Source organism: Leuresthes tenuis, unplaced genomic scaffold (assembly GCF_036924035.1).
Source record: "Leuresthes tenuis unplaced genomic scaffold, fLeuTen1.0.hap1 SCAF_1, whole genome shotgun sequence".
NCBI classification, from domain to species: Eukaryota; Metazoa; Chordata; class Actinopteri; order Atheriniformes; family Atherinopsidae; genus Leuresthes; species Leuresthes tenuis.
The window spans coordinates 4,222,414-4,246,258 of record NW_027325355.1 but is presented as its reverse complement, the minus strand read 5'-3'; the positions used below and the strand labels follow the sequence as shown (position 1 = coordinate 4,246,258).

The 23,845-nt window shown below is 44.2% G+C and overlaps 2 protein-coding genes across 2 annotated transcripts in view; both read left to right on the top strand.

The window, feature by feature from the left end:
• The window catches only part of LOC140294513 (protein NLRC3-like), a 1,060,349-nt gene extending 1,052,060 nt beyond the window's left edge, over window positions 1-8,289 (top strand). The window contains exons 12-13 of the mRNA XM_072379594.1: window positions 7,030-7,076; window positions 7,203-8,289. Coding sequence (XP_072235695.1) covers window positions 7,030-7,076; window positions 7,203-7,762 — 607 coding nt within the window. The 3' untranslated portion in view covers window positions 7,763-8,289. The remainder of the gene's footprint in view (window positions 1-7,029; window positions 7,077-7,202) is intronic.
• LOC140313857 (uncharacterized) overlaps window positions 1-23,845 on the top strand; it is a 75,522-nt gene that overhangs the window by 19,046 nt on the left and 32,631 nt on the right. Inside the window, exon 2 of the mRNA XM_072392212.1 lies at window positions 11,520-11,524. Within this exon, the coding sequence (XP_072248313.1) occupies window positions 11,520-11,524 (5 nt within the window). The remainder of the gene's footprint in view (window positions 1-11,519; window positions 11,525-23,845) is intronic.

The window sequence follows — 23,845 nt, the reverse complement described above, 5'->3', positions numbered from 1 at the left end:
CATCAATCTCCCGCTCCATTCGTCCCTCACTCGTGAACAAGACCCCGAGATACTTGAACTCCTCCACTTGGGGAAGGATCTCATTCCCGACCCGGAGAGAGCATTCCACCCTTTTCCGGCTGAGAACCATGGTCTCGGATTTGGAGGTGCTGATTCTCATCCCAGCCGCTTCACACTCGGCTGCAAATCGCTCCAGTGAGAGCTGAAGGTCACGGCCTGACGACGCTAACAGAACCACGATTCTGAGGTCGCCAAATCGGACACCCTCAACGCCCTGGCTCCGCCTAGAAATTCTGTCCATAAAAGTTAGGAACAGAATCGGTGACAAAGGGCAGCCCTGACGGAGTCCAACTCTCACTGGAAACGTATCCGACTTACTGCCGGCAATGCGGACCAAACTATGGCACCGGTCATACAGAGACCGAACGGCCCCTATCAAGGGGTCCGGCACTCCATATTCCCGGAGCACCCCCCACAGGACTCCACGAGGGACACGGTCGAACGCTTTCTCCAAGTCCACAAAACACATGTAGACTGGTTGGGCGAACTCCCATGCACCCTCCAGGATCCTGCCGAGGGTATAGAGCTGGTCCACTGTTCCACGGCCAGGACGAAAGCCACACTGCATCTCCTGAATCCGAGGCTCGATTATCCGATGGATCCTCCTCTCCAATACCCCCGAATAGACCTTACCAGGGAGGCTGAGGAGTGTGATACCCCTATAGTTGGAACACACCCTCCGGTCCCCCTTTTTAAAGAGGGGGACCACCACCCCAATCTGCCAGTCCAGAGGCACTGTCCCCGATGTCCATGCAATGCTGCAGAGGCGTGTCAGCCAAGACAGCCCTACAACATCCAGAGCCTTGAGAAACTCAGGACGGACCTCATCCACCCCCGGGGCCTTGCCACCGAGGAGCTTTTTGACCACCTCGGCAACCTCAGCCCCAGAAATGGGAGGCCCCGTCTCCGAGCTCTCCGACTCTGCCTCTTCCGAGCACGTGTTGGTAGGATTGAGGAGTTCCTCGAAGTACTCCCCCCACCGACTCACAACATCCCTAGTTGAGGTCAGCAAAGCCCCGTCCCCACTGTAAACAGTGTTGACTGTGAGCCGCTTCCCCCCCTGAGACGCCGGATGGTGGACCAGAATCTCTTTGAGGCCGTCCGGAAATCGTTCTCCATGGTCTCACCGAACTCCTCCCAGGCCCGAGTTTTTGCCTCAGCAACCGCCGAAGCCGCGGCCCGTCTGGCCTGTCGGTACCTATCAGCTGCTTCCAGGGTCCCACTGGCGAAAAAGGCCCGATAGGACTCCTTCTTCAGCTTGACGGCTTCCCTCACCACTGGTGTCCACCAGCAGGTTCGAGGGTTGCCGCCACGACAGGCACCGACCACCTTACGGCCACAACTCCGATCAGCTACCTCGGCAATGGAGTCACGGAACATGGCCCATTCGGACTCAATGTCCCCCACCTCCCCCGGGATATGGTTATAAGCTCTGCCGGAGGTGGGAGTTAAAGCTCCTTCTGACGGGGGATTCTGACAAACGCTCCCAGCAGACCCTCACAATACGTTTGGGCCTGCCAGGTCTGATCGGCATCCTCCCCCACCAGCGGAGCCAACTCACCACCAGGTGGTGATCAGTTGACAGCTCCGCCCCTCTCTTCACCCGAGTGTCCAGGACATACGGCCGCAAGTCCGATGATACAACCACAAAGTCGATCATCGAACTGCGGCCAAGGGTGTCCTGGTGCCAAGTGCACATATGGACACCCTTATGCTTGAACATGGTGTTCGTTATGGACAGTCCATGACTGGCACAGAAGTCCAACAACATAACACCACTCTGGTTCAGATCGGGGGGGGCGTTCCTCCCAATCACACCCCTCCAGGTCTCACTGTCATTGCCCACGTGAGCATTGAAGTCCCCCAGCAGAACGAGGGAGTCTCCGGTAGGAGCACTCTCCAGTGCCTCCCCCAGAGACTCCAAAAAGGGTGGGTACTCTGAACTGCTGTTTGGCGCATAGGCACAAACAACAGTCAGGACTCGTCCCCCCACCCGAAGGCGGAGGGAGGCTACCCTCTCGTTCACTGGGGTAAACCCCAATGTACTAGCACACAGCCGGGGGGCAATAAGTATGCCCACACCTGCTCTGCGCCTCTCACCACGGGCAACTCCAGAGTGGAAGAGAGTCCAACCCCTCTCAAGAGGACTGGTTCCAGAGCCCAAGCCGTGCGTCGAGGTGAGTCCGACTATATCTAGCCGGAACCGCACAGCCTCGCGCACCAGCTCCGGCTCCTTCCCCAACAGAGAGGTGACATTCCACGTCCCAAGAGCTAGCTTCAGTAGCCGAGGATCAGACCGCCAAGGCCTCCGCCTTTGACTGCTACCCAGCTCACATAGCACCCGACCCCCTTGGCCCCTCCCACGGGTGGTGAGCCCGTCGTCCAAACTTGAAGAGTTGAATTCAGAGACAGAAACTTAATCTCCTTAATCTGACTGCAGAAAACATTTGGTGCTCATAATAGCAGTTTGGAGAGCACAGCAGTGGCAGCATAGGAAAACTTTCAGCCAACATTTTGAGTTAAAGGTTGACCACAACAACCTGAATACATCCAAAACTTAGAGTACAGTTAGATTTAGGATTGTGGGTATCGAGAATGCCTAAACAAAAGCAGAAAAAGTCAATGCAGTCGGAGCTATTTGAGAGAGATGAAGTTAGCCAGGTGTCCCCGGCTAACGTTAGCAGCGTGATGGAGGACAATGATATGCAGTCGGACCACAGCAAGGAGCAGATGGAAGAAGCAGGCCTTGGCCTTATATTGAAAGAACTGAGGCAGTTTGGGAAGGACAACAGCTGAAAGTGATTCGAGAAGAATTCAACAAAACTAACGTGAGAATCGAAGAGGCTGAAAAAAGGTCGAAAGTGGGATACAATTGGCTGAAGAAGCAGTTACGGAGCTGCTGAAACTACAGATACACCTGGATGCAAAGCTGACAGATTTGGAGGCCGCTCCAGAAGGGAGCACATCAGAAAACACAAAGTTAAAGAGGGAGTGGAGGAGTCGTCCACATCGATGGTATGCTATGTGGAGCACTTGCTACATGAGGGTCTGGAGCTCCAGGACTCCTCTGAGCTGTGAGTGGAGAGAGCTCACCGCGCCTTGAAGGGCCCAGTATGGTTGCCGCTATGGCAAGCCATTTTAACATTTAATAGCCAGACTGGATATGTGTTGCAGATATCTGTAATTCAGTTTTGCCTAGTCAAACTACATTCTTGTTACGACAAATGACATCACTTTTGCCATTCATGTATATGAGGTTTGTCATTACTGTTATCTAAAATTCAGTTGTGGATATCCGCTACGTGAATTATGGATATCTGTAAGGGAATGACAACTACTCATAATTCCAGTTACAGATATCTTTAATTCACCTTAATTAAAAATATCTACATGTTCCTTTTAAGATACCTTAAATTAAGTTTTGACTAGACGAAATGACGTTGTCCGTAATTAGGACTGCTACCACAAAGCATTAGCCTTGATCAGACGGGTTTTGTTTGTCAGAGACAAATGTACCCCTCTTTTATCCCTCTCGCTCAGAGCAGTGTGTCTAAATTTCTCACATGTAGCTGTCCTACTACATGCCCGCTGGACCCCGTCCCTACTAATCTTCTCCAATCCATTACTCCTACTGTAACTGCAGCAGTCACGCATGTGATTAACGCTTTACTGACATCGGGGACATTTCCTACCACATTCAAGCAAGCTCAGGTTACACGGCTGCTCAAGAAACCTTCCCTCCCTCCAACTCATGTGGAGAATTATCGGCCGGTCATTGAATCATTGAAAGGGCGGTCTTTAAGCAGGTCACTGGTTGCCTCTCACATAACAACCTCCTTGACCGTAACCAATCTGGGTTTAAAAGTGGCTGTGACAGAAGCCTTAAAAGAAGCCGGAGCGACAGCTAAGTCCTCTGTACTTATCCTGCCCAACTTATCAGCTGTTTTGACACTGTCAGCCACAGTATCCTTTTGTCCATACTCTCTAGCATGGGCATCACAGGGAGAGCACACTCCTGGTTTGAATCATACCTCACTGGTTGGTCTTTCAAAGTATCCTGGCTTGGTCACACTTCTGCAGCGCACCACCTCGCCACAGGGGTCCCCCAAGGCTCAGTACTGGGACCTCTTCTCTCTGCCATATACACCAACTCACTGGGACAGATCATTCGATCACATGGCTTCTCATACCAATGTTATGCTGATGATACCCAGCTCTATCTGTCTTTCCCACCTGACGGCCACACAGTCTCAGCACGAATCTCAGACTGTCTCTCTGACATATCAACATGGATAAAAGCCCATCACCTCCAACTTAACCTCCCAAAAACTGAACTGCTTGTCTTCCCAGCCAAACCAACCATACACCACAGCATCTGCATCCAAACCGAATCCCTATCTCTTGCTCCATCAAAGGTTGCTAGAAACTTGGGTGTCATGATTAATGACCAACTAACCTTCAAAGATCACGTTACCTCAGTTGCTCGTTCATGCCGCTTTGCATTACTAAACATAAGAAAGATCAGACCATACCTAACCCAACATGCCACCCAACTCCTGGTGCAGGCCATGGTCATCTTCCGCCTTGACTACTGCAATGCTCTCCTAACTGGTCTCCCAGCCTCTACTATGAAACCTCTGCAGATGGTCCAGAACGCGGTGGCGCGTCTGGTCTTCGATCAGCCTAAAAGAACACACGTCACCCCTCTGTTTTCATTGAACTCTACTGGCTACACTTAGCCAGCCGCATCAAATTCAAGTCACTGATGTTAGCCTACAAAGTGCTTAATAGAACGGCTCCCATCTACTTGAATGCTCTTGCAAAGGCTTATGTCACAACTCGGTCCCTCCGATTGTCCCAGGATTGTCGTCTGGCAGTGCCTACACCACGCCTAAGACAATCCAAACTCTTTTCATTTGTCGTCCCACGATGGTGGAATGACCTACCGAGCACTACCAGAACAGGGACGTCTCTGTCTATCTTCAAGAAACTCTTGAAAACCCAGCTCTTCAGAGAGCATCTCCTATCCTAGCACTTACATTATACTTACCTACCCCCTCTATCTTTGCACTTTATCTTTCTGCACTTCCTTCTATGCCTGCACCCTATCTCTACTCTGTCACCTCTGACAGAGTCGGACTAGTGGGTTCCTTCTATGTAGTTTATTGTTAGCTTTTTATATAGCTTGTTATATCTTCATTTGTAAGTCGCTTTGGATAAAAGCGTCTGCTAAATACATAAACATAAACATAAACACAAACAAACCCAGGACAACATTAGACGGTCCTTGCATGTAATGAGCCACATAACAGAAAGTCATTTGGAAGCTGTATAAGTGGGGTTAGACGCAGAAAAAGCTTTGGATTGTGTCAATTGGTCTTTTTTGTGTCTTTGGTTTTCACAATACTTTCATCACAACAATAAAAGCTCTTTATAATAATCCAAGGACAAGAATTAAAATTAATGGACTGGTTTCAACCCCCTTTTCACTAGAACAAGGCAGGGCTGTCCAATTAGCCCCCTTCTATTTGTGATTTTTATTGAGTCCCTCAGTCAGTGGATCATTCAGAATAAAGACATTAAAGGAATATGTATGAAAGAAAAAAAATCTCCTTGCTTGCTGATGACACACTGGTACAGTTGTCAGAACAATCCCTTGGACAGTTGTTTTCACTTTTTGAATATGGATCCTTTTCTGGATATAAAATGAAAGTTTAACTCACCCAAATTCTGAGGTTTAACTACAGTCCCTCAGAAAATGTGAAGAAAAGGTATCATTTGAGGTTGGAGGCTGAGTCCATGAGCTATCTAGGTTCAACAGATTTGTTGAAACTGTTCTCACTGAACTTTCTCATTCGGATCTCGCATTGAATCAGTTAAAATGGTTATTCTGCTGACATTATTGTATCTCTTCCAATCCCTTCCACTAGATATATCTGCGCAACAGTTTCAGGAGTGAGATAGAATCATCTCGAGGTACATTTGGCAGGGGCGAAGACCAAGAATTAGACTATTTTCAAAACCTAAAAAGAGAATTTGGTTTGAATAATGACGATTTCTATAGATTTCTACAGGTTGGTCACAGCACTGATGAAATATGGAAGGAGATCACACAAGAGCACTGGGATAAGTTTTTATTGAAAGTCTTTAGGGAAGCATATGCTTCGGGCTCAAACCAAAAAAACATCTTTCGACTTTATAAAAGTCTACAACAAATGAAAGGCAGCTCATTGTATGTAAAGCAGAAATGGGAGAGGGAAGGAAACCTGCTAAATGAAGGTGCTAAATCAGAACAGACACTCTACCAATTCATCTGTATGTTGGAGACAGCGTGGATGTCTCGAGGCAAATCATTCTCACAGATTTTGGTCTTGTTCAATATTGTCCCCCTGCAGGTTTACTTACCAAACTGCAGGTTTACTTGTAGTTTCTAAAAGTAGAATGGGAGGCAGAGCCTTCAGTTATCAGGCCCCTCTCTTGTGGAATAAGCTGCCAGTAAATGTCCGGGAAGCAGACACCCTTTCCACTTTTAAGATTAGGCTTAAAACTTTCCTTTTTGATAAAGCTTATAGTTAGGGATGGCTCAGGTAATCCTGAAACACCTCTTGTAAAGGTTTGGTAGGATCATAAAGGGGCACCCCAGCATTCCTGTTGTTAGAGATTTTAGTTCTTATTTAGTTTTTATTTCTTATAATATAGTGGAAGGACCTTTTCATCTTTGTACTATTTGTATAATCTCAGATATACGACTGTGGGATTCAGCTGTAACATTTAGATGAATAGATGAGAATGGTGAAATGTCAGGATGATGAACATGTGAATCATGAAAAATAATAATAAAAAAACATGTGGTGCTTTCAAACTTCAGAATGAGCTCACACAGATTTCCTTCCATCCATCGTTCTTCTCTTTCTTCACTTTCTTTTCTTTCCTCATTTTTCTGACCTCTGACCCCCCTCCTCCTTTCAGGGTGGAGCCTGCTGGAGAACGATGGTTGACACCAGGTCTGAGGAAGTGTAAGTGTGTTCTTCATCTGATTCATGACATCCAACCATCTTCACACTGTCACATCACTCATTGATCAAAGTGAACAGATGATAGATCAGTAACTGCAGCTGGATTGTGTTTGTTCTCTCCATCAGATTCCTGTCAACTCACAATCGACACAAACACAGTGAACAGAAAACTGAAACTGTCTGAAAACAACAGGAAGGTGACATGGGTGGAGGAGGTTCAGTCATATCCTGATCATCCAGACAGATTTGATGGCTGTCCTCAGCTGCTGTGTAGAAATGTTCTGACTGGTCGCTGTTACTGGGAGGTCGAGTGGAGAGGAGGAGTTTATATATCAGTGAGTTACAGAGGAATCAGCAGGAGAGGAGACGGAGACTGTGTGTTTGGAAGGAATGATCAGTCCTGGAGTCTGAGTTGCTCTGATGGAAGTTACTCTGTCTGGTACAATAACAGAAGAACACACATATCTTCCTCCTCCTCCTCCTCCTCCTCCTCCTCCTCCTCCTCTGTCTCTCACAGAGCAGCAGTGTATGTGGACCGTCCTGCTGGCACTCTGTCCTTCTACAGAATCTCCTCTGACACACTGATCCACCTCCACACCTTCAACACCACATTCACTGAAGAACCTCTGCTGCCTGGATTTGGGTTCTGGTCCAGGCCACCTGGTTCCTCAGTCTCTCTGAGTTGAGTATAAAGAGTTTCCTCCTGTCAGAGAATCACTGTTGAACAGATAGTTCAGTCTGTACATGTCTGTCTCTTTCACTCAGAAACACCTTTTCAGATTCATGGATTCAGTCAGTTTCTGTTTGAAACTCTTCTGAATGATTCCTTGGAAACTTCTTCCTCTTCCAGTCCTTTAAAGATGGAAGCTGCCATTCTTCCAGGATGTTGTTTTTCTGTGTGTTTCCAGTCAAAGCTTCACACTGAATATCAGTATGTTGTGTTTCTCTGCAGCTCACTTCAACTGAGACCATTCAGTTCATGTCAGCTGCAGTTAGTTTGCTGCACATGTGACAAACTGTGATATCAGAGAGGAATCACTGAGCTGCAATCAGCCAAGATGAATTTCCAACCTGCTGACAGATCTTCACTGATTCTGCTCCAATGAGCAGAAGTTTGGTGAGCAGCCAGGGTTCATCCTGATGTTTCTCCACATTCACTTCCTGTTTGATGATGAAAGGAAAACTGGACTGGAACTAGTTTCTGATGGCAGAAAGTTGCTAAATGTTGTTGTTAAATGCTCACAAAGAGTACTGAAATTCCTTTATACACAATATTTGGACTTTAACTTTAATTCTAACATTTTATCACCACAATAATAATTGATGTAAAATGAAGTCAAACATGTTGATATTTGAGGTGAAAACCTTCAGAATTTTATGCTTTTTTTTTTTTCTCTTTCGATATTATCGATGTTATTATTCTTTTATGTTGTACTGGAGAATCATCTAAATCATGGACTGAAACTTTTGAAAGATGATGGCGCAATGGGTGGAGGGTCTCACACGTTTTGGAATAGATCAGAAAAACTAAATATATCAGAGGACTGTAACCAGGCAGCTTCTGAGCGGCTGATTACAGAAACGCAGAAACAGAATATGGTACAAAACTATTTGTTTTATTGATCTAGAAAATGTGCACAGAGCCAAGAACAGCATGGAGGCATCGTGGGACATGATCATCCTCCACCATCAGCAGGCCTTAACGGACTAACTGACCACTGACGGTGCCGAACCACATCCTGACAGAGGAGGTGTCTCTGTTTTACAAAATAGTTTCAATACAAAATATTCTGAGTATTTCCTGTACGCATTCATTCTTACAAACATTTGATTATAAAGAGTTAAATTTACAAAACCACACCATCAACCTTAAAGCCGTTTCCTGAACAGCTAAAACCCAGAAGCAGCTCGCTCACACATTCCCATCCCACATTATCCCAAACACACTGCAGAGGACACAAGTAACAGGGGAGTAAACCAGCTGTGAACACAACTGTTTTACACCGTGCACCCCTACATCTGCTGTACTTCCACTGTAGATGCTGCACAGAGAACAGCTTTACTCTGCCTCACCAAACCATGGCTAACGGGCCGCCAACATATCAGCACTTTTCTCCTTTAATCAGTCAAACAGACAGCTGGGTGAAGACAGAACTGCATGCAGATCAGATCAGTAAAATGTTCCATAGAAATCTGATAACCGGGACATCTTTGTGCAGATGTTCACTTTTCTGTGCACATCTACGTATACTTTCATAGTGTAAAGTGCTGTGGGATTAATTACATTTTACACATCGTTACTGACTTAGTTTTGCTCTATTCATTGTGTTAGTTAGCACATGGCTTGATGATGTCATTTCCTGTTGGTCGTGTCACTCGCAGTTTATTTTCTGATGCCACGTTGAATTGTTTTTTTTAAAAGTGTTGCACATGTGTGGAGGGACACAACTTGCTGTGAATGAAATATTTTTATCGTCAGAACAAGAATTATGTATCAAAAGCAAAATAAGTGTCAAAAACTGACTTTAACTGGTACATGTACATGTATGTTCCTCATTGAGAAGCTGGTGTGATCTTTTTATGTCTTTTTAGGGGCTGTATTTTCAATATTCTGCTCCCACCTGTCTCAGCTGGAAAATGTCCAGCAATTCAACAAATCCCATTCTGCGCTCAGATCTGTGCAGTTTGAGAGCAGAAGCTTGTTAATGAGGCGATTCCTTCAGAACAAATCACATATTGTTTTAATCTCAACACTCACACCTGATATATTTGTGAATATATTAATATTTCCATCACATTTGTTCAGTTTTTCTACGTGTTCTAATCCACATTTCTTACTGGTAAAATCTGGATTCAGACATCAAAGTTCAGGATCAGGTACGACATCCTTTTCTGGTTGGGTGAGGTCCCCATCTTCTAAGTTCTTCACCCTCTGGTCCTGAATGTCCGTTTCTGTAGAGTCATCATATTTTTATCTGACAGATACAGATGTGCAGTTTGTAAGCTCAGCAGTTCACCTCCATCTTAAGGTGAAGGGACACTCTTTTCAGGACAGTGATGTCCACATTCTGGACAAAGAAAACCGATGGTTTGGACTGAGGTGTGTCAGTGTGACCGTACAGACCTGCCAAGTGTGAATAGTCTTTAAGCTGCTGATCATGTTTATGTTTATGCATTTTAGCAGACGCTTTTATCCAAAGCGACTTACAGGTAGGCATGTAGGGTAAGGGGGTCTTGCCTAAGGACCCCTACTGGAGTCATGCAAGGGGATTTGAACTCAGGTCTCCCACATGGAAGGTGGCAATCATATCACTACACTATCCAGTCCTCAGATCAGCTGTCAGTCACCAACTAGTTAAAGGTGAAGATATCTTTCAGATGAGAAGGGAAATATTCAGAAAGTCCAGTTGCTCATTATTACAGTTATAAGAACTAAAGTATTCAATCGTTCAAAAACACTCCCAAACTGACATGATGCTATTTATATTTTCACCGCCAGAGGGCGACAAATTCCCATCAATAAAGACTCCACTTCCTTCACAGTTAAAGGAGATTTTATTGACATTAAAGACTGAACATGTTTCAACAATCGATAATTACCTGAGGTCGGGTCGCCTAGGCAACAGGTCCAGGAGTGAAGACTCCAAAGAGTCTCCTTTGAATTTCTCATGTCTGTGCATTATTAACTGCTCACTGCTATTAAATATTAAACATGAAGCCATTTTAAAAGATACAGCACAGTACAAAAATACAACAGATTGCTGTATGTGTGTATTGAACATCATGTGTGATTACAATGAAAACCTGTTCATCTGCACCTGTATTTGATCCGTTACAGCTTTAACGTTTCACAGAAATATTCCTTCTCTGTTCATGATGTCACATGTGTCTGCGTGCTGTCTGTGTTCCTGAGAAGAGAAACAGCTTTAACACTCTGCTATATACTATATCCAAGTAGTGTTTATAAAAGAAGTAAACTAATATTAAGGAACAACTTGTGCTTGTAAATGTATGATCTCGGTCATTCTGGGGACTAAACTGGGGTCCATCATTTAATCTATTAAAATATTTCTTCAAGCCACCTTCTGTGTATGAGCAGCAAACTTTAAAGACACAGCAAGTGAATCTATAATGTCTTTGAATTGATTGTTTCTCAACCTCTTTTTAGTTGATGAAAGTAGACTTTAAATATAATATGAGACTTTATGCAGTAACTCCAGTACAGACATGTTGACTGATCTGTTTGAGGGAAGTTACTTAATATCACTAAACTTCCTGAATTCCTATGACTGATCTTTTCCTATCAGGAAAAGATCAGTTTTCTTGGTATTATTTTGATAGAATACTTTTTATAAATGTTTTAACTTCTCAGAATTCAGACAGATGAAGTCATTGTGAGCTGAGCACTGCTGGAAACTGTTAGAACAGATTGACTTAGATGAGATGCCATGATTTGTGTGTGCTCTCATTCACAGTCTTTGGAGAAAAATGGGAAGGTTGTTGAGATAATTTCCAACTTCATATGAAGTTCAATGGGACAGCAGCTTCCTCTTTGGTTTTTGTAGAGAAGCAAAAGAGCTTACAGCATCTATTGTTCCCAGGCAGTCTCCCATCTAAGTGACCAGGCTCAATCCTGGTTAGCTTCTGAGCTCAGATGAGGTCAGGCGTGTTCAGGGCAGTACGGCCATAAGTGAGGGAAGTGAGATGCAGAAACAACATATATTATTAAATTAAGCTTCCTCGGTCTCTCTGTGTGACGCTGAACACAAAACTACACACAGGGAACAGAAGAGGTTGACAGACACTAAGTTATCTGAAAGCCTAATTTTCAGCTGAAGAGAACGAACACGAGAGAAGAACATGTGCAGGATCAACATCAGCCTCTCAAATAAACTCTGATTTAAAATAGAGGAAACATGGTTCCAGCACCTATATAATCCATATTTGTCACAGTGACTGTCGCTTACAGCCACACCTCCCTGAACACACCTGATCTTGGAAGCCAAGCAGGGTCCAGCCTGGTCCTCTGGGCAGTCAGAACCACCCAGAGCTGAACCCGCTCAACACTGTGGAGATGACAGTGGACTTTCGAAGGAAACCCCTCACTCTTCCCTTCTCACCATCCTCAACAATACAGAGAATTGAGAAGGTGAGAGAATAAAATTTGTGTTTGTTTTCCAGAAGAATTCAGACAGATGAAGTCTGTGAGCTGAGCAGTGCTGGAAGCTGTTAGAACAGACTGACTTAAATGAGGTGCCACGAATACAGCAGCTGGTATTCCCAGGCGGTCTCTACGGTGGCCCTGAAGTGTCAAAGAATACAAAAGCAACACAACAAACCACAACTCAATTGGGCAGTTTTCAGGTTTTAATGGATAAAGAGAGGGAAATTAGGAAAAGTTTGAGAAGGAAGTGAGACACTGATGCTGGATGTTTATTAACTGTGCTGTTATCACTGTTTTATCAGTGAGATGAGTATTAGTTTCTCAACTTTACACAGCAAATTACCATCATGTGTAAGCTAAGAGTCCTTTCCCCTTTGTATTTTACCAGATGATGTTTTGTCCATTTTGTGGAATAAATCTTCAGCCTGTCCTGTCACACTGTGGCTCATGCTGCAGAAATCTTCAAGAGGAAGGTATATTTTGATCATCTTCTTAAAGATTATGGATTTCTTCATTGTACTGTGAATTATTATTGAGAATACCTCAAAACAAATAAACTCAAAACATGCAGCTTATGTTAAATGCAACAGATGAAGAATAATACATTCAGAAAAACAGAGAGGCACCCTCAACATAAAATGTCAAATTCCACTACTTAGGGTGGCATTTTTCAAGGTTTCCAACTCTACTGCGTTTTAGCTACTGGGATGAACACTAAATGTATGAGAATCTAAGTGAATCATTAACAATATTCAGTTTCTTACTTTGTTAATCCATAATCATTTAAAACCTGACACGAAAGAGTGTAAATGCAGTGGATTTACTTTTTTCTCATGTGGTGTTTTCATATATTCATCCATCAGGTCCTGAAGCAGCTGTGGTGGATGAACTTATCCACAAGTATTTCACTGAGGACCCTGCCTCTGAAGTCATGCTGGACTTACTGGCAACCAAGCACAACATTTCAGTGAGTGTCAGCACTTTCAAAAGACTACAAAATGCAGACCTGACCGAGAGGACGAACTACGCTCCAGTTGCTGCTGTGCAGGCAGCTTTTTCTGAGGAACCTCAGGGATCAGGCAGCTTTTAGGTTACAGAGCGATGTGGCAGCCTCTGAAACAAAAGTACTCTTTTACAGTCAGAAGATGTGATGTGATGAACAGAAGAAGAGAACCTGACACATCTGGAATAGAGTATTGTTCAGTGTGGCATGTTGGTGGGAACGACAAACTGAAACCTTTTGGGATTGCCTGAAGTGGCCGTATCGATGGCTTCTCAACAAAAATGATGTGGCTCACATGTGGAAAGTCCAACAATGATCCTGGTGTCGGTGCTCAAAATGACATTGAGTGTGTTGCTGAGCTTTGAGTTTTTCCAATGCGCCGCCGCACAGACTGTGGCAGAAAATGGACTGATGGCAGCACTTCATCGTTCCTTAAGATCAGCGCACAGAGATGCATTTGCAGGAGCCAGAAGTCACATGTATGGCACTTCAGCATCTGAGCAGTGAACTGAAAGCTGGAGGTCCTGCTTTGGCAAACAAAGGTTTTTATCTCGTATTTATTCTTCACTGATTATCTACTTCACATCACACTTTTGGATTTACTGTAGATGACTGTGCTGATGAAGACAATGCTCGCTTTTACTTGGTGTTTTTTTTATGTTGAATCAATTCAGTTCCTGCTTAAGATTTTAAATGTCTTCTACATAATAAACTACCTAAAACACAACAGGCAGCAATTCAGCTGTATTTTACAGGAGGAAGGTGATATATTTCCTCAGAATAAAATGTGTGTTTGCATACTCACACACAGTTTTGGACGGATCTGTTTGGTGACTTGAGGGAGAAGTATCTGTTCAAAAGCAGCTACGAACACACAAGGCTGCTGCGATACAGCCGTCTGGGAGCACGACAGAAAGAACTGGACGAACACAAGCACCACTGGAACGCTCACGTTATCCGTGCTGTTCGGCAGTCTAACTGAACATCTGGATGAGCAGAGGTGATGTATCATTTGTCTCACAGGTGAACACTGCAAACCATGTTAAAGCAAAAACAACAGGATGACCTTTTATTACATCTACATGAAGCATTCACAGGAAAATCATGGTTACATGAGTTTAACCTGAGGTTGGACTGAGGCTGTAAAAGCTCAGAAAACAGTATATGTACCAGAGAGCTTTTTTTAAATTATATATATATAAAAAGAAAATAGTTTCTTCCTTGAAGCTGTCACTTTAAAATCAGTCATTACGTCTGAGAATTTACACTCATGCTTCAGTCAGCATCACTTTAGTTCTAATATTTATTTGATGGTGTATTTGAGCTTTTATCATGTCGTCTTGTGGTGTCTCTGCATACGAGTCTTGTTGACTAAATCTGGCCAATCACTGGCAGGGAACGCCAACAACATTTAAACTTTGAGAGAAAACAAAGTAAATCTGGTTGTTTTTCTGTATATTCTTCCCAGATTCAATGGGATGAACTGTGGATTCTCAGCATCTTCACAGACCCTGAGCAGCACCACCAGTTACTGTTGGGGACGATGACCTGCATCCCTTTGAAGAACCACAGAGACAAAGTGGTCTGACACCATCTCTTCAGTGGCAGTCTGCTGTAGAGAACTACATCACTCTGAACAACATGGCTGAACTTTATCTTCATGTCACATTTAGACAAATAAACTGGGATGGCAAAACATTTTATTCTTATGCATTACCCTCCGGCACAGAGGAACACCGGCACCTTGTAGATTTTAAAAAGAGAAGACAGAACAGAGGTTTAAACAGGAGTTTAAAGCTGAGTGTTTAACATCTCCAACCTGAACAAAACCTTTTTCTTTTGGGACATTTCAGGTGTTCATAGTTCAGTGTGTTTAAAAGCATCCAAAGCAGGAATTCTTAATTCCAAAGTTCATGTTGGCTTTAAAGCTGTTGTAGTTATCAGAGACAGGCGGCTTTAATGTGTTGGCACATGTATTTGCCATGGGGTAGTTTGAACTGGTGAGGAGCTGAAGGGACGCTCCAGGATCCGTGCCAGCAGGAGGTTTACCTGCTACACCTGTGGCAAGCATGAAGATCTCCTCCAGGGTCACTGAAGTGTCTCTTTCTAAAAGCAGAAAGCATTTGGACTAATTTACTGAAAATGTCAATCTAAAACAAGACTTGGGATGATATTTTATGTTGATAAAGATTAAACTGACTAACCTTCGCAGTCAGAAGGCAGTCTGCCCACAAACTTCTTGTTTTCCTCTTGTTACTTCAGGCAGGACTAAGCTGGGGTTGGAATAAGTTTTCCGTGTCTGTGGCAGATAACTTTTCACTTGAGTGACAGAACAGGGGTCAGGACTGTAGGATACTGCTGCAGTGCTGTGACAAACTGCAAGCTGCCAAGTCCATCTTTGAAGCCATAATGCAATAATACAGAGGATTTTAACTAACAGTCAGTCACATGTTTAACTCTTTCTGGGCAAGAGCAATAAAATAAACTACCTTTCAAATGCTGTGTGGTTCTTATCAATTAAATACCACTGAAGGTAATCATTGATAACTGAATGCTTTTCCTCCATTGACCCAACACGTTTAAAACACCCTGCAGTCTGCAGCATGGTGCTGCTGTGTACGATCAGGTCCTGCAGGCTCTCCAATGACCAAGCATTCTCAATCTAAAAATGGGACCTCTGGAATTCTAAATAGAAATGGTATCAGAAAGCTGTCATGACACAAAGTTTGAAGTGGACCAAATTGCTGGCTTTCCCAACCTTTCACCTTTGCCAAAGTGGAACATTTTCAGTGGTGGAAGTGTGATTGCCTCTGCTTCTCTTTTAAACTCCCAGAGTTGTGTAATGACTCCACTGCACATCTTACTGTGCTTCCTGATTCACAGTGTAATCAGATTTCATTAAGAGAGTAAGTGGATCAATGATAATCTTGTTGTTCAGAGATCATGTATTCAAATGAATGTGTAGTTATACTGTGAAGTCCAATTTAAAATGTCTTTTAAACACTGCCTTCAGTTGTCTTATCAGGACTCAATAATCTGATGTCCTTGCCACATGAACTGATTCAAGGCTGAATCCACAAGAAGGACAAAACATTATCCTACGTAATAAAACAAATAAAGTATTATTAAGCAGTTGGCCAGAACAGTTAACCTTTAAAAGAGATGTGTATTTAATGGGCTAAAGCTGTTAAACATGAACTAGCATCAGTGTTTCACTTACTTCTCACATTTCTCCCAATTCTATAGGTGCTGGAACCATATGTTTTGTCACGATTCGTGGCGAGGTAGGACCCAGATGCAGTTCTTTATGTTCAACAAAAAGTTTTATTCCAAAAAACAGGGAGCAAAAAGCAAGAACAAAAAGCGTGACAGAGCCGGATTCAAAAATACTTAACGTTAACAAAAACCAAGGATATGGAAAAAATAAGACAAGACTATGATTAACTGTGACTGTGACAAGACTATGAATAAATAACTTTGATAACAAGATAACAAGACTGTGGCTATGAGGCATGAACATGAACAAGCATGACTTGAACATAACCTGAAAGCAAGACTATTAAAACATAAACTGTGACATGAACATGAACTGTGACATGTTTCCTCTATTTTACCACAGAATTGCCTTGAGAGGCTGATGTTGATCCCTACCATGTTTCCATGGAGCATGGAGGTGCTGGGGTGACGCATGCACGTCCAACCTCACCTGCACACGTGACCAATCATGTCACTGATAGACCCCTATTTTGGGGATATTCGTTTGACGTTTGCAGATTTCCATTTATGGAAGGTTCTGTGAGTTCTTTTTTTCCATATATGGTAAAAACCGGGGCAACAGTGACGGTGTCTACTGGTCATGTGATCATATTTCGAACGTAGAAATCATATAAATAGGGCCAGTAGGACCACTGAAAGTTTAATCCTACACGTTCCCTCGAGGAGCCGTGAAGGGTCGCCTCTCTATCAGACTCCTTCCAGGGTCTCTGCAGTGGGCTCTGCCCCTCCTGCAGTGATACAGGTGGTAGGTATGGAGTCTGATAGACTGTCCTGGCCTGGAGCGTGCTGGGTGGGACATCGGCCGGCTCTTCGGTCCAGGACCGACGCCGAAGCCTCCCTGGGCGGCTTCCGTCGGTCCCGGATCGTGGCGGCTGGCCGGTGTCTCGCTCCTCTCCTCTGGGTGAAGTGGCCGGTAGGATGCCCTGACAGATGGGGAAGACATTAAGCCACCACCTGGAGTCCAGAGCTTACAGCTTTGGGACTCCCATTTTTTTAATCTTACAACAGCCCCGAGGCTCGGGGTGCATTAACTTTGAGCAGGTGTTCCTCCTGGGCTCCACAAAGATCTCTACAGTACAGCAACTTACATCACTGATGTGATGTCCAATGTTCATACAAGCAGACACACCTGTGCTTTTGTGGGCATCTGTAGCGTCCCTTTGAATGCCTTTGAACTCATCTGTTAACCAACTGACTTTGTGTCAAGTGAGACCAACTCTGCTTCAAAATTCTTTCAGAACATATCAACACTTTCCTTTAACACCTTTTTATCAATTCATACTTTGATTTAGGCAATAACATCACCTGGTCAGAGACACAAAACAAAGGTAGTATAGCCTAAAACGCATGTTCAAATAACGCGACTCTCCCCCGCATGGACGCCATTTTGTTGGTTGCCACGGTTACACATAAACAAACAAGTTCACTTCAAACATCGTCACTTTCCGATTGGTTTTAGAAAAGAGCTTCACTTAGCTAAATTATTAGTAATAAAATATATATAAATTATTAGAAAACAAGCGTGGTTAAGGATTTTTTTTAAAAAAGAAGAATAAATATGTCATGGCCAGCATTTTTCTTTTCACGTGCAGTTATTCTAACAACCACTAGATTTCGCACATTTTTTAACCTCAGTATGAGCTGCATCTGTGTCTCTGCCTGTCATGAACACCCCATGGACACATTATGTGAAGAGGCAAAGTATCTTCAAAGCGACACTTGGTTATATTAATCCAGTCGTACCAATATCTTTCACTTGTATCCCCCTTTCTTTGATTTAAAATGACTAACCTTAATAATAAAGTGTAACAGACAGTATTGTATTGTATTCTCATGTCAAATGTCCTGCTGGAAAAGTGCATTCTGGGAGGAGTAATAAAACGGGGGCGGCAGGTTCTGAAAGTTAAACTCAGTATCCAGTCTCCATTAATGTTTTTATTTTAAAGTGTTAAGTTGAATGAACCCAGCAAGCTCGGTTACATTGGTGGCAGAGCTGATGTTTTTATATGTTTAGACTTTTGCCGGTCCATGGAAGTTAGCTTGCTGTGTGAGTTAGCGCGAGGCTAAGTTAGCATGACGCGGCGTGGAGACATGACCCTGTCAAGTTCAGTTGGTCTCTGTTTGGTGGATCTACCCGCTCCATTTGCTGGTGACGGAAGCCAGAGTTTCCTTGGCTGGAGGGACGGGAGATGGCGGCGACTACTACGGTGAGCTCGCGAGGATTCCTCCAACCTGTTTGAGCAAGTCTGCGTTTTTGCTGGTCGTGGAGGCATTTCCCGACTATGGAGATGTGGCACAAAGAGAGGAGAAGTTTCGACGCTTCTTCGCTGGTCTGGGTCCTGCTCTGAAAGCTAAGTTCCTTGAACATTGTGCCACTAATCCGGCGGCCGAGGCAGTTGCGCCTGTGGTGGAAGGAGGTGCCAAGCCAGGTCCCAGATGACTCCTGGTGCTATTCATCAGATTCAGGAGGAGGTGTCGTCAAGGAGATTTCCAGGGGCAGGAGTCCCAGCCCAGGGTGAAGAATGGAGTCACAGTTTCAAAAGTTAAACTCTTACCTACTCAATGACTTCAGTACTTGTAAACCCAAACAAAATGTTCTTGTGAAGAGTAGATTGCCTGCTGTGGAATTAAGCTTCCATCTGCTGGATATTTGCTGAATCTGCAACTGTAGGCCAAGCCGGTCAGTTTCAGGGCAAAGCTCCTGCAACACCAGCTCAACATCAGTCAATGCCATCGGTTCATGTTATCCTTTCTGCTGATTCCTCGATTGCAGATAACAAGCTGAGTATTGGCTGATACCGATGTTAGGACGATATATCTGTGCATCCCTCCATGAATCCATGAAGCTGAAAATGTGTTTCTGAATGAAAGAGGCAGGTATGTGCAGAGTGAACTTTCTGCTCAACAGTGAGTGTTTCTCAGACAGAAAGACACTTTCTATAAAGATACAGAGGAATGAATTGAGCAGAGTGCAGGATGCAGAGGTTCTTCAGTGAATGTGGTGTTGAAGGTGTGGAGGTGGATCAGTGTGTCAGAGGAGTTTATCTTCATGGGATCAGGCAGGAGGAGAAGACCTTGTCATCAGTGAGTTAAACTGCAGTTTAACTCTGCTGTGAACAGCCTGAACAACACTGCTGCAGCTGTAGTTTGTTCAGTGAGTTAAGGGCTCGTAGCTGTGAACCAGTTGATGATTTTAGCTCAGAAAGGCAGTTCATACAGGTCAGTGGATCCACTGCTGGGAAAGACTGCCTGACCTGTTAGGCCCAAGTGCATTGTGGGAATGTTTGGCAGCGATGTCTGTCCATGAGATCTACATGAAATCACGTTTGTCTTAGTGTGGAATTCTAACCTGAGCGACCCTAAGACTCCCCGGGTGGAGTTCCTGGGGTTTAGGTCGGACATGTTGTTCTGACTGAGTGACGCAGAGCTGGATGCCGTCTTTGCAGAAATCCAACTAAGTCCCCCAAACACAGGACACAGAATGATGAAATCATTCCTTCATGCCAGGGGACTGCTGCTGCAAAGTGAGTCTGATATGAAGTGGATCCTTATGTGAAAGTCCTCTGTAAGCTGCATCAGTGCAGTCTCTCTGCTTTGTGTCAAAGAAGCTGTGAATGAACCTTCTTCAGATTTAGATCTGATGCATTATATCTTCTTTTTCTTTGTCCTTCACGCTGGAATAGATGCTTCAGCCGTTTAACTGTTCATCTGTCTGCTGCAACAAACAATGGAGCATCTCCAGTGCTGGAGAGCTTCCTTGGTGCCATCAACACGTCTGGTTTGCCATCAGCTGTGCGCTCTGACAGGCTGCTGAGAATACTGAGGTCGCCCATTTCATGGTGGAACAGCGAGGAGAGAACCCAGACTCACACGTTCCTGGAAGGAGTGTCCGTATCCAACGGTGAGGTTTCCATAGCGATGAGAAAAGCTCTGCAGGAGAGCACATAACGAGTGTTATTATTCCCCAACGTTCATCCTGCTGTTCCTCTGCAGGACTCTCACTGGCCTCATTCACAAACTCTGCTTTGTCCTCCATTACTGACAGAAAACACTGAACAAAGCATGAATGACATCTGTCATCTGCTTCAGAGCCTGTTGTTTTTTCACATTTCCTAAATGTAAAGTATATTTGAGGGGGAAAGACCTTCAGACATGTTTTCCTTCTTCTTATTTCTTGTGTTGGAACTGTTTGTATTTGCAGCAGCATCAAACATTTTCAGACTTAGTTTTTCAGGCGAGTGCTCCACCAAGACCAGATTAAGCTGGACACACATTTCTAAAGCCATCACTGAACTTATGAGCATCAGTTTCCTCATTGTAGAGTCATAACATCCAGCAGCTAGAAGTTCTAATTCAGAGCAGAAACATCTTCTCTTCCTGCTTGGAATGTTTCTCTGAATCATGTCTCTTGTTCTTCCAGGATAGAACGCTGATGGACAGATGTTTCCATTCCAGTCCTTGACCCATTCCATACTCTGTTTCTCAGCCTGGAGAGAGAAGGGCTTTTGACCCCTGATGATGAGTCATCTCTTTGCTCTCCACTGGGCTTTTCTGCCTCAGCTGCAGAGGCAACTTTCCTTCTTCATGGATGCTTGGAACCTTCACGGCCTGAGAGCAGCAGGCAGCCAGTCTCCCCACCAGCTTTGGACATCATTCAGACACCTTCAGGATCCTGATCAGGTGTGTTAAAACAGCTGAGTGCATCATATCAGGAGCCATTATTTAAATGATACATTTAAAAGGCCTAAAATGATTTGGCTAGATTACAGAACTTAATATTTATACTGAGGAGAACTGATTTCATAGCTTCAGTTTAAAACTGCAACTGAAAATGTTTCAGTGAAACATCTGAAGATGCCAAAGCTTTTGTTTAAGTCTCCAGAAAGCCTACAAACTATTGAATAAGCTTAAAACTGTGATGGTGTTTTATTTGTGTTCAGGTGGAGGCAGACTGTGGGACTGACTGGGATGGACCACACGGCTCTGATGACCTCGGAGGTGAAACGGACCGAGTTGAAGGAGCCCAAGTGCAGCTTGAAGGACACCTGAGCGAGAACATGGCCAGGTCACCTGACCCCGATGTTCCCTTCATGGATGCACTCCACATCTATGCAGCCGCACCACAGCAGCTGATGCAGCCACAGCAGAACTGGACGAGTTCACCAACGTTCACACACTGCTGGATGGAAAAGTGCACCAAACACTTCATGTTCAATCGTCTTTATTAACCAAACTTTAACATTTGTAACTAAAACTTCAGATTGAAATGTTTGTTCTCAGTTCTCCTGAACTGTTACCAACCTCACACACTTCCAGTTAATGAGGTAAAGCCTTAACATGGCTCACTGCTCCACAGCCTTCAATGAGCAGCATGAAACAGAGGAACAGACTAACTGCTACAACTTTGAAATGTTCACCTTAAAGACGCTCAGTTTCTCACATTATTCACATCAGATCATTCCAAAGCCAAAGTCTGTACTTCTAACAGACGCTTGGAGCTTTTCTCTGAATGTCTGCTAGCTTTGGCTCTTCAGAGGCAGTTTCAGCAGGTCCTGCAGGCTGAGGCTACAGGCGTGGTCATTTCAGGAGGAACTCCTGCATACAGGTGCTGGGGAGGTATACTCCAACCTGTCCACAGCTTCAGGAGTTGGTGCAGTTCCTGAGAGGAGCCCACAGAGACACAGTCAGAAGTATTTAAAGCTGCCATTAAGATGCTGAACAGCAGAACTTTCTCAAGTTTACCCAAAGATCAAAGAATCTCTGCTTCACCTGTAAAAAGAAACTGGTCTTTCTGCAGTAAAATAAAACAATGTTTCCATCCTGTTACCGGGTAGATTTTCCACCACCAGGTTTCAGAAATATGGAGTCAGTGTGAAGAATCAGCAGCAGCTTTAGGAGATGAACATTGTTCAGGTCTGTTTCTCTGAGAGAACATTTACAATCTGAGCATTTTCAGTGTGGTCTCTCAGAAAGCCTGAGCTGCACGTCTCCTCCAGGCTGCTGTGCTCATCCTCACTATCTGGCATCGGCCTCATGATCCTTTTCAGGATGCTCTGAGAAGTAAAAACAGCCTCAGAGGCTGTAAACTGAAAGGGTTTATTAACAGAACAGAGCAGCACTTTTATAGAAGCAGAGGCAGAAAAAGCAGGGGGAGAGAGGAGGAAACAAGCAGCAAAGTGCTGCTTTAAGTTAAATTAAGCTGTCGATAAAGCAGCATTCAAAAGCTACAGCACAAAAATGTCTGTGACAGTCTGTAGGAAACACGTGTCGCTGCATTATCTGACAGAGCAGCAAACAAGTTACTGACTGGAGAAACAATCCACAGCTGTGACAGAGAGCAGCAACAGAAGCTCTACAGGGGTTGTAGGCTGTACTTCTATCACATCGGATGTACTGTAGATTTCTTGGGACGATCCATCTGAGTTCAGCTGAGGAGAGTTGGACCCACGAGGGATGTTCCTGACCAACAATTTGCTCGACGATTAGTCTAAAACTTAAATTTAGACAAAGTAAAAATATGTCTGAAGATTTAGTCGAGGCCTCAGGACACAGATGCAGGGTCGAGTTCAAAGTCAAGACTGTTTATTCATATAAACAACAGGTTGATGATCTGCTCACAGAGCAAAGAAACGGGCTGTGAAACTCCTGAGCACTCTCCTCAATAACTATGGAGGAGGAGAGTGCAGCTGTGAAAGTGATCAAACCAAAAGCCTCTCCACTCCAGGAGGAAAACAAAGAGCTATTAAAGATAAGAAACTCGCAGCTCTCCTAACGAGGCGGACTCAAACAAAAGAAGCTCTCTCAGAAACAGAGGCACTATGAAACCTTAACAGTTATCTATCAGAACACCTATAACGGCGGCGCAAAGATCCTCCAAGAGCAAAACACAAAATCACTCCACTAACGGAGGGCTATGAAACTAAAACAATTAACCAACGCAAAAGCTCCGCTAACGGAGATGATTAAAAGATTACAACAAAGATCACTCCAAAAAGAACAGAGGAACAAAACCAGGCTGTGAAACTGAGCGTAATAAAACTAAAGCTGTGGATAAAGAATAAATTACAACAAAGGATACGCTCGACTGCAGGCTGAAGGAAGCTGTGGCTGTGGAACAAAGAGGCGAGGGTGAGGCTCATGGTGGAAACAACACACTGGCACAAGACAAGGGAGACACAGACTATTAGAGCACAAGAGGAACCAAGGAGAACGGCTGGAAACACTTTGGAATCAGGGAAGACAATCAGACGCAGACTCAGGAGGAAGGGCAAGGTACCTGAAAGGAGAGGGACGTTAGTGATTTCAAAATAAAACAGGAAATGACGA